Below are 13,969 nucleotides of genomic sequence, written 5' to 3'. Positions count from 1 at the left end.
ATTGTAAAAATCTATCCAGTGTTGTCTTAAATATGTTTACTGAGGTAACCTCCACTGCTTCAATGGGCAGCAAATTCCATAGATTCACCAGTTCTCATCAAAAGCAGTTTTTCCTCATCTCCATCCTAAATCTACTACCCTAAATCTTAAGACTATGTCCCCTAGCTCTGGTTTTCATAACCAATGGAAACAACTTGACTACATCTATTTTATCTATGCTTTTCAGAATTTTATGTTTCTACAAGATCCTGTCTCATTCTTCTAAATTTCAGCAAATACAATTCCAGCAAGTACAGTCCAAGACAACTCAATCTCTCCTCATAGACTAACCCTATTCATCTTTGGAATCAACCTGGTGAAGCTCCTCTGCACTGCCTCCAAAGCCAGTACATTCTTCCTCAAGTAAGGAGTCCAGAATTGCACAGAGTACTCAGATATAGTCTCACTAGTACCTTGTACAGTTGCAGAATAACTTCCCTGTTCCTCAATTCAATCCCTTCTAAATTCAGAGGACCAAGGAAATTCTGTTGCTGTTCTGCCTGTTCTGACTTGTAGAAATGGAGGAAGTATGTGTGAGGGTTCCATCAACTATGGTAGAGGGGAAGCTTTGCTTCTGGAAGCAAGAGGGCAATTCAGAGCTCTGGAGCATGCCTCATCTTGAGAACAAATACAGCAGAGATGGAGAGCTTAAGAAAACAGGAGAGAATCCTGACTGGAGGCAGGATGGAAGAATCTATGACGACTTCCTGTCGGAGAGACCTCAGGCAGTCTGAATTAGTAACAGCACCTCCAGCACACTGAGTGTGGGGACACACCCAGGGCTCATAACCAGACATATACTGCCCTCTCTGCCTTCTGTAGGGACTTCTCCCTCTATGACACTCTTATCTACTCCTCCCTCCCCACCAATCGCTCTCTTTGCACCTACTACCCCTGTGACCACAGGAATTGCTCCACTTACACCCACACCCCCTCCCTCACCACCATTCTGGGCCCCAAGCAGTACTTCCTAGTGAAGCAACACTTCACTTGGGAATATGCAGGGATCACCTATTGCATCCCGTGCTCCCGTTGTGGTCTCCTCTACATTGGAGAGACTGGACGCAGACTGGGAGATCAATTTGTTGAGCATCTTGGCTCTATATGCCACAGTAACGTGCATCTCCCAATGGCCAGCCATTTCAATTTCCTGCCTAATCCCCTTGCTGACATGTCTGTCCATGGTCTCATGCACTGCCAGACTGAGACCTCCTGCAAATTCTGCAGAGCATTAACAACTCCTGTCCACTAGCTCTCTCCCTTCATTTTTCCCTCTGATTCCTTTCAGAGAGTCAAAATCAATTCTCACCTTTCCTCTTATCACATCCAATTACTCCTCCTCCTCCCATCTTCCCCCTTTCTTTCCCCAGCCTTTAATTCAGAGGCTTGACTATTTTCACTCCAACCTTGAGGAAGGGTTCAGGCCCAAAACATTGGTAATATATCTTTACCTCCTATGGACACTGAAAGACCGGCTGAGTTCTTCCAGCATTTATGTGTTTTGACTACAATCACATCGTCTACAGACTTTCATGTTTTATCCCCTGCTGCTTTGATTTGTAAAACTCACTTTGTTCATCCCTTCCATTCTATTCTTAATGTAATTTTTCTGAATTTGAAATATGAACTGCTGCCACTAGAGGACATACCTGGACAACGAGGAGGGAAGGGTCACATCTGTGTGCAATACAATAATTTCAAGAAGTAGCATACATGCATACAAAAGATACACAAATGTACAAAATGTACTAATCAATTGAATGACAAGCATTCATTTACTAATTGATAAATTTACGATTTTTAGCACCCAACATGACAAAACAGTATGAGTTTCAGTTAAAGCACAATGCTGGAGAAACTCAGCAGGTCAAACAGTGCATTTTATTTCATAAAGAATAAAAATGCATAACCAACATTTTTGGCCTTGAGCCCTGCTGAGTTTCACCAGTATTGTGCTTTGCAGACTTTCGTGCTTTACTCCACGAGCTTCAGTTAGGTAGTCTGATTTTGTGCAAAACATGGCTAATTTATTGGTAAAATGGTGTATGTAAATTGTGGGCATATGATCCAATACACATTCACAGGATGCTTTAGTGTTTAAATGAAAATTTTGTATGTTTTGCATGACATGTTTAAAAATTTGAAAATGGTTGTGATTGCTGAACATGATTATTTCCTTCCAAGTGAATAAAATGCTTTGTCCTTCAGCAATTATATAAGATTACATGTCTGCATTCTGTGGGCACCGCGTACTTCACTTCTCTGGTTCTCTCTCACTCTGACCTTTGTTCGTAGCCTCCTTGAGTGACACAATGTTCACCAGAAGCTCAGGGAACACCATATTCAACAGCAAGTTAAACAAATTCAGATTCTATATCACATTTCCTCGAGACCAAACATTTGTTTCTTTACTGGTCTCAAATACATTCCCTTTTGCCTTACACCCCGGTCATAAATTCTCTCCTCCGAGCATCCTCAAATACCACAGTAGTGAGCAAATGGAGACGCTACCTCATCGTACTAGTGATCTGGGTTCAATCCTAACCTTTTGTGCGGTCTGTCTAAAGTCTCCACATTCTCTTTTGGACCACGTGGATTTCCCCTGGATGCTCTGGTTTCCTCTCACATCTCAAAGATAAACCAGGATGCAGGTTAATTGGCTAGTGAAAATAGCTTTCAGTGTATAGATGAGTGGTGAAATGTGGGAGAATAAATTGGGATTAGCGTAGATGGGTACTTAATGGTTACTATGAATTGGTGTGCCTCTGTAACCTATTTGTCTTGGCACTGAAAACTATAATGATAATTTCTCTTTGTTGTGCGGGAGGGGAACCTCATATAGGGGCATAGATATGGTAAATTTCAATTGCCTTTTTTTACCCCAGCATAGGGGAATTTAAAACTAGAGGGTGAAAGGGGAAAGATTTAAAATGGACCCGAGGGACACATTTTTCTGTTAAAGTTTCTGTGCCTTCCAAATCTTCAAACAAATTGGAGGACAACAACTATGTTAAAAACGACACTTTTTCATTTTGCAAAACTTGAGAACTCAGTTAATACAGCGTGCTCTGCCGTTGTGCAGCTGATCCTGCATCAAATGAGGCTGGCAACTTGTCAGAATCTTCTGTTTATATACAGTTAACGATATAACCATTTACAGAGCAGAAATAGGCCATGTCGGTCTTTCGAGTCCGCACCGGTTCACTGGAAAAACTCCACTAGCTCAAACCTCCTGCTCTCTGCCAATAACCCTCCAACCTCCTCACCTCCATGAACACATCCAACCTTCTCTTAAATAGACAGAAGGGACCCTGCCGCAACGATCTCATTCAGAAGATCATTCCATTCTGCCACCACTCGCTAAATGAAAAGCCACCTCTAATATTTCTCCTAAAGTGTTGCCCCCTTTCCCTCAACTCATGGCCTCTTGTTCCAACCTCACCTGCCCTCAGGGTCTGTTTATGATTAGTCTATCTATTCCTTTCATAATTTTAAATACCTGTCAAGACCCAGTTCAGTCATTGACATTCCAGTGAATAAAGTCCCAGTCTCCTTATCTCTCCCTCTAATCCAGATGCTGTAAGCCAGGCAACATCCTTGAAGACTTTCTCTGCACCCTCTCCACCTTATCCATATCCTTTCTATAATTTGGAGATCAGAACTGAACACAGTACTCCAAACCTGGCCTCACCAATGCCTTACACAGCTGCAGCATCATCTCCCAGCTCCTATATTCTATACTATGATTTATGAAGGCTAGCATACCATATGCTTTCTTATGGGAATCCACCTTCAGTGAACTCTGTACCATAACCATCAGGTCCCTTTTCTCCTCTGCGTGCCTCAATGCCCTCACATCAATGTCCTATTCTGGTTATTTTTAATCGAAATGCAACACCTCACACTTGTCTACATTGAACTCCATCTGCCATCTTTCAGTCCACTCTTCCAAACAAACCAAATCCTTCTGTAATCCAAGAAAATCTACCTCACTATTCACCACTCCCCCTATTTTCGTATCATCCGCATATTTTCTTACCCAGTTAACCACACCCTCCTCTAAATCATTAATATAAATGACAAAACAACAAGGAACCCAGCACCGATCCCTGAGGCATCCGACTTGTCACAGGCTTCCAACTTGACATAGTTGTCCACCATGACTCTCTGCTATCTTTCTCCCAGCCACCTCTGAACCCATGTCACAATCTCTCTACTAATTCCTAGTGACTGAACCTTCCTTAATAACCTTCCATGCAGAAGCTTATCAAAAGTCTTACTAAAATTCAAATAGATCACATCAACAACTCTACCTTCATCCACCTTTTTTGTCACTTCCTCAAAAAACTCAACAAGGTTCATCAAACATGACTTTCCTTTTGTAAACCCATGCTGGGTGCCCCTAATCAATCCCTACCTATCCAGATATGGATATATACTATGTCAAAGAATATCCACCAGAACCTTCCCCACCACCGAAGTCAAACTTACTGGTCGATAATTACTTGGCCTACAGATACTGCCTTTCTTGAACAATGGAACTACATTTGCAACTCTCCAATCCTGTGGTACCACCCCCTCCTCCAGTGATCTTTGAAAAATCACTGTCAGTGCCCCCGATATTTGTTCCTTGACCTCCCTTAAAGTCCTGGGAAAAATCCCATCAGGACCAGAAGACTTATTCACCTTAATTGACCCTAGAAGCTCCAAAACTCTCACTTTACTAATCCCTAACCTTTCCATAACTAAGTCCTTCACCTCTCTTATCTCAATGTCCCTTTCCCTCGTGAAAATAGACGAGAAAAAATTGTTCAATATTTCTCCCATCTCATACTGTTCCTGACATAGTTCACCGGTCCCATCATCTCATGGACCTATTCTAACCTTAACCCTCCTTTTACTGTTCACATATCTGTAAAAACCCTTAGGATTCACCTTCGCCTTATTAGCTATGGACATCTCATACCTTTTTGTCTTTCTAATTTCCCTCCGAAGGTTCTTCCTGCAATCTAAGTAATTCCCATACATCTCCTCAATCCATTGTTTTTTATATTTAGTATAAGCCTCCCTCTTGTCCCAAACCAACTTCTTGATTTCACCAGAAAACCACGGCTCCCTCAAGCCTTTAGTCTTTCCCTTCGGCCTGACTGGAACATAAAGATCCTGTACTTTCAAAATCTCACCCCTAAATGCCCCCCAAATTTCCTCTTCATCCTCTCTGGTAAAAAGATCAGCCCACACAACTCTCTGCAAATCCCTCCTCATTTCTCCAAATCTGGCCTTCCCCCACTCGAAGACCTTCAACCTCGGACCCAACCTATCCCTTTCCATCATTAAGCTAAAGCTAATGGACCCATGATCACTGGATCTGAAGTTCTCTCCAACGCTTACCTCCATCACCTGCCCCATTGCATTCCCAAATAACAGATCTAACTCCGCTCCCCCTCTAGTTGGCGTCTCAACATATTGCTGCAAAAAGCAATCCTGATCACAATGCATAAATACTTAGCCCGACTGCATTTCCCAATCTATGTTTGGAAAATTGAAACCCCCAACCAACACCACCCTATTTCCTTGCACATCTCACCTATTTCCTTGCACATTTGCTCTTCTAGTTCCCTTGCCCCATTTGGAGGCCTATAATATACCCCCATAATAGTAACCTCACCCTTCTTATTTTTCAACTCTACCCACACTGCCTCCCTCGACGAGTCCTCCAGTCTATCTTGCCTCAGCACTGCTGTAATATCCTCCCTGACAAGTAATGCCACACCTCTCCCTCTTAATCCACCAACTCTGTCACATCTAGAGGAGCAAAATCCTGGAATATTCAACTGCCAGTCACAACCTTCCTTCAACTACATCTCGCTAATGGCCACAACATCATAATGCCACATGTCAATCCACACCTTTAGCTCATCCAGCTTCCTTACTATGCTCCTCGCATTAAAATAAATACATATCAGGGATCTCCTACATCCTACCTTCTGCATATCCTCCTCCCTACCATTCTCACAATTTTCACTCCATCTTTTTACAACTTCCAACTTTTCCTCCCTCAAATTATTTAAACTTATCTCTTTCCTTAGCCTGATGTCCTGGCTAACTTGAAACCCTGTCCCCAACAATACTAGTTTAAACCCCCCCTGACAGCCCAAGCAAATGCCCCCGCCAGGACACTGGTCCCTCTGGGATTAAGATGTAACCCATCATTAAGTATAGGTCCTATCTTCCCTAAAAAAGGTCCCAATGGTCCAAGAACTTGAAACACTATCTCTTACTCCACCCCTTTAACCATGTGTTTAACCTCCACCTAATTCTATATCTGCCCTCACTGTCATGTGGCACAGGAAGCAATCCAGAGATTACCCCTTTAGTGGTCCTCCTTTTAAACTCCCTACCTAATTCCCTATCCTCATTCTGCAGGACCACTTCCTCCTTCCTTCCAACATCATTGGTACCAACATGTACCACAACCTCAGGCTCCTTACCTTCCTCTTTTAGGATGTTCTGAACTCGCATAGTAACATCCTGGACCCTGGCACCAGGGAGGCAAACCACATTCCGGTTTTTCTTATCACGTCTACAAAAACCTCTGTCTGTCCTCCTAACCATTGAATACCCTGTGACTATCACCCTTTTCCTTTTATCCCTATCTTTCTGGGTCACAGAGGTTGACACCACACCTCTGCCCATCATAGCCTGACTATCCACCCCCTCAGTACTCAAGGTGGAGTACAGATTTCTGAAGATTTCAGACTCTAGTGCTTGCACATGAACCTGACCCCACCCCCCCCCACCCTTTCCTCCTCCTAACTAACCCACTGCCCCACCTCCCGCGGCCCCTGTGTGACCACCTGCCTATAGCTCTTGTCAACGATAGCCTCATTCTCCCTAACCAGAGTGAAGTCATCTAGATGCAGCTCAAGTACCCTGACTGAGTCCCTTAAACACTGCAGCTCAACCCACTTTGTGCACACGTGCACAATACAATATACAATTTAAATTGTATATTTTTAAAATTTTAGACATCGAGCATGGTAACAGGCTATTTTGGTCCATCAGCTTGTGCCACCCAATACACCCAAATGATCTCCAACCCCTGTTACATTTTGAACGATGGGAGGAAACTGGAGCACCCAGAGGAAACCTACGCAGACATGGGGCGAACATACAAAAACCTTCGAGACAGCATGGGATTCGAACTCCAGTCCTGATCACTGGCACTGCAAGTGTTGTGCTAACTGCTATACCAACCGTGCCACCCAAAGCATTAGTTTTGATCAAGCATTTACAACTCTTAGTGGCACCCAAGAGATACTGCAGTCCCTATAACTGTGAGTGTTTTTCTACTTTAAGGTAAGAAACTTGGACCCTGATATAAATTAGTCGTGCATAACTTCACACTCCTTCATTGTCCCTCCAAGAGACAACTTGTGTGAGATCTAAAGGCAGAACATTCTGTTTTCACATGAAAGGGGACACATTCCTCTAAGCATATGACTAGTACATTTCAACTTCCTGGGCTTTGTTTTTACAAGTCAAATAATCTGAGGAACTCAATGTTCGTGGGAGATTTATAAGCAGGCTAAGGTTAGCCTGATAAGGAGGCTCCACACTTCGACGGATTGACACTTGAAGCACTCAAAAAACACCCTATAAAAGGGGTCATCCTATAGGCCAGATACAAAAACAGTGACCTTAAAATTTCACTCAAAATATCACTTGATTGGTTCCATAATCCACTCAGACCTCACCCTATAACAAACTTTTGAGCTTTCAGTATATTTAAAAAAAGCTGCACTAAAATCCATGGTGTTAAACCAAAAAAAATTGTAAAATTTTAAAAAACCACATCACATACATTTAAAGTCCTTGAAAATCACTAGCTTCGTCATCAGGGGCAAAGAACTCAGCAAGCACATCTGGAGTCTCACTGTTTAAAACTGTCATCATATGGGCCCCTGTCTGAATCTGGTGAGTCAGCTTCGGCATGTGTGTCCCATGATAACTCGTGCTCAGTACCAGTTGTTAGATTCCTTGGCCATTTCAATTAATTTTAGCTTAACACTTTCTTCATACTATTTCATTTTGCAGTTAACTCCATGATAACAACTTGATAAAATTTTTTAAACTGGTTCAGACAGAAGCCAGCAATAGATTGAACTGTGAATTACTTTGTGATGATGCTTCACCCACCTACTGGCCACACCCACCAGCTCAGTCAACACATGTGTGGTACCAGTATGTTCGGAGGTCATCTTATCCCACTAACATGAGCTAAAACCATGAAATTCAGATTGAAATTTGGTCTTGTCTTATCTGAAGGTTGCCTAATCCACCAAAATATATGGTGCTTACAATCCTCCCTACATTCTCTCTCAAAGCAGCAAAGCACATGTGAACATGAAATAAAATTGATCATCTACATTATTCTTTCCTAGATAGACTTTTACTTCCAGATTTCCACACAGAGGGTCGTGCAAATTAGAACAAGCAGCAAGAGGAAGTGGTAGAGGTGGATCCAGTGTTCTTCCCATAAGACTCCTGAATGAACCTCACAAAAATCTCATTAGAGAGAACATGGAACATAGAAATCTACAGCGCAGTGCAGACCTTTCTGCTCACATTGGTGTTCTGACCTAATAATCTACTCTAACAATGGTCTAGAATTTCTCAGCTACATCATCATTCTTTTTTCTCAGTTCCATTTACTTGTCTAATTGTCTCTTAAAATATCCTATTGCACCTGCCTCCACCACCATTGCTGGCAGCATATTCTATACACCCATCACTCTGTGTGAAAAATGTACCTTACTCCCAAGCACAAAACTATGCCGCCTTGTGATTGCCATTTCAGCCCCAGGAAAAAGCCTCTGGCTATCCACACAATCAATACCTCTCTTCATCTTATGCACTGATATCAGGTCACCTTTCATCTTCTGTTGCTCCAAGAAGAAAAGACCAGGTTCACTCAACCTTTCCTCACAAGGCATGCCCTGCCATCCAGACAGCATCCTTGTAAATCTCCTCTACCACCTCTCTATATCTTTCCTATAGTGAGGTGACCAAAACTGAACACAATATTCCAAGTGGGGTCTTGTATAATTGCAACATTACCTTGAAAACAACACAGTAATGTGCTCTTGCTCTTCCACTTTGTATTTCTGTATTCACGTTAGAATTGACTTGCTGGACTGTTCACAACATGAATCCTTCTCACTTTAGTAGGCATAATGTGACAATAAACTTTAATCTGATATTCAATCATGAATTGGATAGGTTTAATGGTAAGTGGGCCAAACACAGGAAAATGGGACTACCTTGGTTAGAAAATTGAGTCAGCATAGACAAGTTGGGCCAATGGGATCATGTCTATGCTGCATAACTGTATATCTCAATTCTAATTATCCATTTTGCCCATGGACACAGCCAACTTAGTGAATTCCTCCTGCCGTTTGCTTTTATCGCTATAATTTCCAGCAACTGTAATTACATCTCATTTATTTTTAATTCTGATGGAAAATTATCAAGTTGGAATGTTAACTGTTCATTTTTCCTGCATTGCTGAATATTTCCAACATCTTTTCTACTTTTTAAATTACACTAGATTTCCTGCCAGTTCCGTCTATAGATGAGTGTGGGATGACACAAGTTCTTCCAATGCAGTAGGGGGCGCAGTTGGAGATGGCGATGACTGGAAGTGAATTGTCAACTCTTGTTCTGTATTGCAAGTTGCAATCTCTTCGCCTCCCGCCTCGTGGAGAAGTGGGAGTGACGCGACTTCGGCTGCTGGGGATCGCGGCAGATTGAGACCATGGCGAAGGAGAAAAGTGGGTCTTCTGGCCGAGGTCGGGCCCAGCAATCGCTGTCGCTCGAGCCCAAACTGCAGAAAGCGTTTCAGAAGAAGATCCAGGGGATGAAGAAGCAGCCGAAGGTAAGGGGGAAGGTCAGGGCCCTGGGAAAGGAAAGGGGCACTCGCGGTGGTGACGCTCTCTCCGGCTGCGCCCGAACCTGCTCGGTCCCTTCGTGCGACTCGCAGGCGTTCGAACAAGGTGCTGGTGGTGAAGTGAACCGTCACCGCGCTGAGAGGTACCACCATACGTGTTAAGCTCGGAGTACGCACGTACGCTATGGCGTCACCGGTACGTACTCCCGTCACCTTCGCCTGCAGCCCGCACTCGCAAAGTTGAATGCAACTTAGGAAGCCTGAAATATTAGTTATGTATCTTTAGCTTTGCTACATGAAGTACACTGTTTGACCAGCTGAGTTTCTTCAACATTATGATTTTACTTCAACCACGGTGTATTCTTTCTGAATGCAACACCAGATATCGGAATAAAAAATAAAATGCTGCAGAAACTCAGCAAGTCAAACAGTGCACTTTGTATAGTATATACAGACATAACTGTAATTTTGGGCTTGAGCCATTCTTCAAGATGCGTGCCAAATTTTGGCTGATTCACTAATAATTCACCACATTGCACACTGACAATGCAGTTAATCTGCACAGTTGTATCAATACAGTTGAATTCCAAAGCAGCCTTAGCATCATTTTGCCAGCTGGAAATGCAAATCTCTGAAACTGAAGTAACTTGCAAAAAAAAACTTTATTCCATCCTATCCATTGAAGGCATCTATGAAGATACTACCTTAAGGATGCAGTATCATAAAGGAAAAACACAATGCTGGAGAAACTCAGCAGGTGAAAGAATGCACTTTATATTTGAACCAGAGAACAATTACAGCCCAGAAACAGGCCACTTTGGCCTTGGGTGGCCATTGCAAAGGAGGACATGGTCAAAGGTTGCCAAATACAGGTAGTCCCTGACTTGCAACCTATATGACTTACAACTGAATTTTTTTAATATAAAATTTACAGGGATACAGGACATGTAAGAGCCACTTGTTAGTCAGGGCCCTGGGCACAACCATCTTGATTCCTTTTTCAATTTTTGAAATTGGCTTTAATAAATACAGTTCAATGAAGAAATGGAATGAAACTGAAAATACAGTATCACTGTGTATGCAGATTATAGTTTGTATTGTCGCAGGCGCACAGCGCAGTATTGCAAACCACCACTGTCAGTTCACAGACTTACCTGACATATCATGAGCTAGTAGAGCTGGGTGCCAAAGTACAGCGAGTGGATCAGATTCAGCCCCTGCCAAAAAGGGCGGGGGTGCTAATGGCTCATAGCTTTAACCTGCTTGTCCTGTGGACCAGCAGCTGTTCACTAACGAGCTCATTAACAGGCAGGGAATAAAAGGTCTGTGTATGTTTGCAATAAACCAGTCTTGAGTTGACTTCCTTTGTGTGTGTTTGCCTTTATTTAGTAGCATCTACTGTAGTAGCTGCTACAATATTATATATAGATATGTTTTAAAGGATAAATGGTGGCCATTGTTTTAGTGTCAGTCACAAACAAATACAAACACTTCACAACACAGATCTCATTTAAAATGCTGGAGCTCTGCTCAAGCCAGACAGTCCAGGCTCTGAATTCCTTTGCAAAAACTTTGAAGAATGCCTAGAAGGACTTAACAAGTAGGAGTAATGGATTATTGTTTTGGAAAGCAACAGATTAGGTCCAGTGCCACAATTTGTCTGAATGCAGTTTTATGTTCTAGGAATTTCATGGAACATGACAAACTGGCAAGCTTGTGGAAAAACCCCATTTTTAAGACAGATTTGTCAAAGCCCTTGTGGTCCATACAAAAGGAGATGGCTGGCTGTATAATGTTTCACTTGAAATAAGGAAAATAAAAATTAACTCTGTGGTGACCTGAAAGAAAGAGGTTATCATCTTGAAAACCCTGATGGGGCAAGTTTCTTCAGCAAAACCAGAAGGAATCTGTTGTGGGTGTTCAAGTAACAAATTTCTCTGAAAACCAACAAGAACCTTCCTGAGTGGTAACCATTTACCTTTCAAGTACCAAAGCCTAGTGAAATTCAAAAATGTTAAATTCTGTGCACAGTATAAGAATTGCCTGCATCCAGTGAACTTGGAGGAGTAAGAAATGAGATTGGACTGTGAATCAAATAACTTTTTTTGAATGTACACGCACACATTACATGTGTGCTTAGAATTAGAAGGGGATTAAGTTAATAATGTTAAGTTAAAGTTTGATTCTGTTTTCATGTTTAAAGATAATTAAAAGTAACATTTGTTTAAGTTACCATTTGTCTTGTTGAATTTCTGTTGCTGCTGGGAATTGGGGTCCTCTGGGCCCGTAACAATATAAAAAAAATGTGACACACACACAACATTGAACAGTATAAACTCAGGAACCACCCCCCCACCTCCCCTTCATACCATGAATCAAAAAACAAAGGTAGCACTTTATCTCATTTGGAAGTACATCTAATCACGTTAAAAACATTTACATCAAATAAGACATCAAAGGTTGCCATATATCTTTAAATTTCACCGATAAATCAAATACATGATACAGGTACACAATCCTTTATCTGGACATCTAAAATCCAGAAAACTCCAAAATCCTGCAAGTGGGGAGTGTGAGGGCAGCCCGAGTCAGGCGGGCGATTGGGGGGAGGGGGGGGTGGGGGATAGAAGGCAACGTTACTGGAAGGGGTTGGGGGTGGATATGGCAGCACAATTCGGGTGGGCTTAAATCTGACTTTCTGAAATTCGGGACACACTGACCCCCAAGGGTTCCAGATAAAGGATTGTGTACTTGTATCTAATATTTTTTCTGAACTTAACGAGGACATAATATGAGAGAACTATTGAAACACTGTTGGAGGTCTAGAGTTTTCCCATTTAATAAGATAGCTCTTCCAACCAACAATGTCGAGAGGGCCACGATCTGTTGTGGAGATACGGAAAAACTCCCTATGTCTGGTTCAGTAACCCAAAAAAGAGCAATTATTGGATTGAATAGTTATCTTGATTCCTGTCTTCATTTTTGCTCTGTTTGACCTGCTGAGTTTCTCCAGGATTGTGTTTTTATTTCAACCAGAGTGTCTGCACACTTTCATGTTTTATTGCAGTTTTTGGAAATCTGATACAAAAACAAAATTTTGCAAAAAGGGATAAATTGATCAGACTGCTTCTGTGGGGTATGTTAATGTTTCAGGTGTTGAAATAGATGTCAAATGTTAACTGAAGAGTCTCAGATCTGCTAATGTTATCTATGTTTTTTGGTGTTATTTGACCTGTGATTTTTCAACATTTTCTGTTTTTATTTCCTCATCAGGTCATAATGTTCATTTAACCTCTTGTTGCAAAAAATAATACATGGTTGTCCATTCAGTTCTGATCTTCAGGGTTGTCAATTTGGAGAGCTTATATGTCCTCACTCTGACAACTTGTTTTTTGTCCCAGTGCTTCTTCCTATATTTCAAAAATATGCAGATTAGTTGGTTAATCGGCCTCTGATTGGATTGGCATAGTTAGCAATCTCTGTTAAAGTGTCTCAGATTCTAATATGCCGCTGGTAGTAAGGAGTTTGTATTTCTCTTCGTGTCTACGTGGGTTTCCTCTGCCTGCTCTGTTTTCCTCTCACTTTCCAAAGACCTACTTAATTGGTCACATGAGTATCTTTTGGCAGTGTGGGCTTATGAACCAGAGGGCTTATTACCTTGCTGTATATCTAAATTTAAATTTAAAATCAGTTTAAAAAGTTTGCATCATTTGTCCAACATTTTTTAAAAACTTGCTCACCACCTAGTACTTCACATCTCACCCATCAAACTTCCCATGGGAGTGGAATTGATTTGCAAAACCAATGGAAAATGTTCAGTCTGAAGTGACTACAGTCCAGAATCTAGGTAGTAAAGCTGCACTATGGAAGCAATCTAGTGTTGCCTTCCCTAGGATTAATCATTTACTTATGGTTACCATTTTCTCTTTCAAGGGTTGGTGGAAACAAAATGTGTCAATGCCTTTTTAAAGGAATGAGAAA

General features: G+C 41.8%; 2 protein-coding genes across 2 annotated transcripts in view; one reads left to right on the top strand and one right to left on the bottom strand.

Moving 5' to 3' along the window:
- The window catches only part of LOC138761931 (high affinity cGMP-specific 3',5'-cyclic phosphodiesterase 9A), a 145,031-nt gene extending 134,873 nt beyond the window's left edge, over window positions 1-10,158 (bottom strand). The window contains exon 1 of the mRNA XM_069934916.1: window positions 10,054-10,158. The gene's annotated coding sequence lies outside the window, so the exon portion shown is untranslated. The remainder of the gene's footprint in view (window positions 1-10,053) is intronic.
- Window positions 9,768-13,969, top strand: part of nifk (nucleolar protein interacting with the FHA domain of MKI67) — a 34,730-nt gene continuing 30,528 nt past the window's right edge. Inside the window, exon 1 of the mRNA XM_069934917.1 lies at window positions 9,768-9,976. Coding sequence (XP_069791018.1) covers window positions 9,857-9,976 — 120 coding nt within the window. The 5' untranslated portion in view covers window positions 9,768-9,856. The remainder of the gene's footprint in view (window positions 9,977-13,969) is intronic.

Source organism: Narcine bancroftii, chromosome 4, assembly GCF_036971445.1.
Source record: "Narcine bancroftii isolate sNarBan1 chromosome 4, sNarBan1.hap1, whole genome shotgun sequence".
NCBI classification, from domain to species: Eukaryota; Metazoa; Chordata; class Chondrichthyes; order Torpediniformes; family Narcinidae; genus Narcine; species Narcine bancroftii.
The sequence above is the reverse complement of the archived record's forward strand: the minus strand, read 5'-3'. Positions and strand labels throughout refer to the sequence as shown.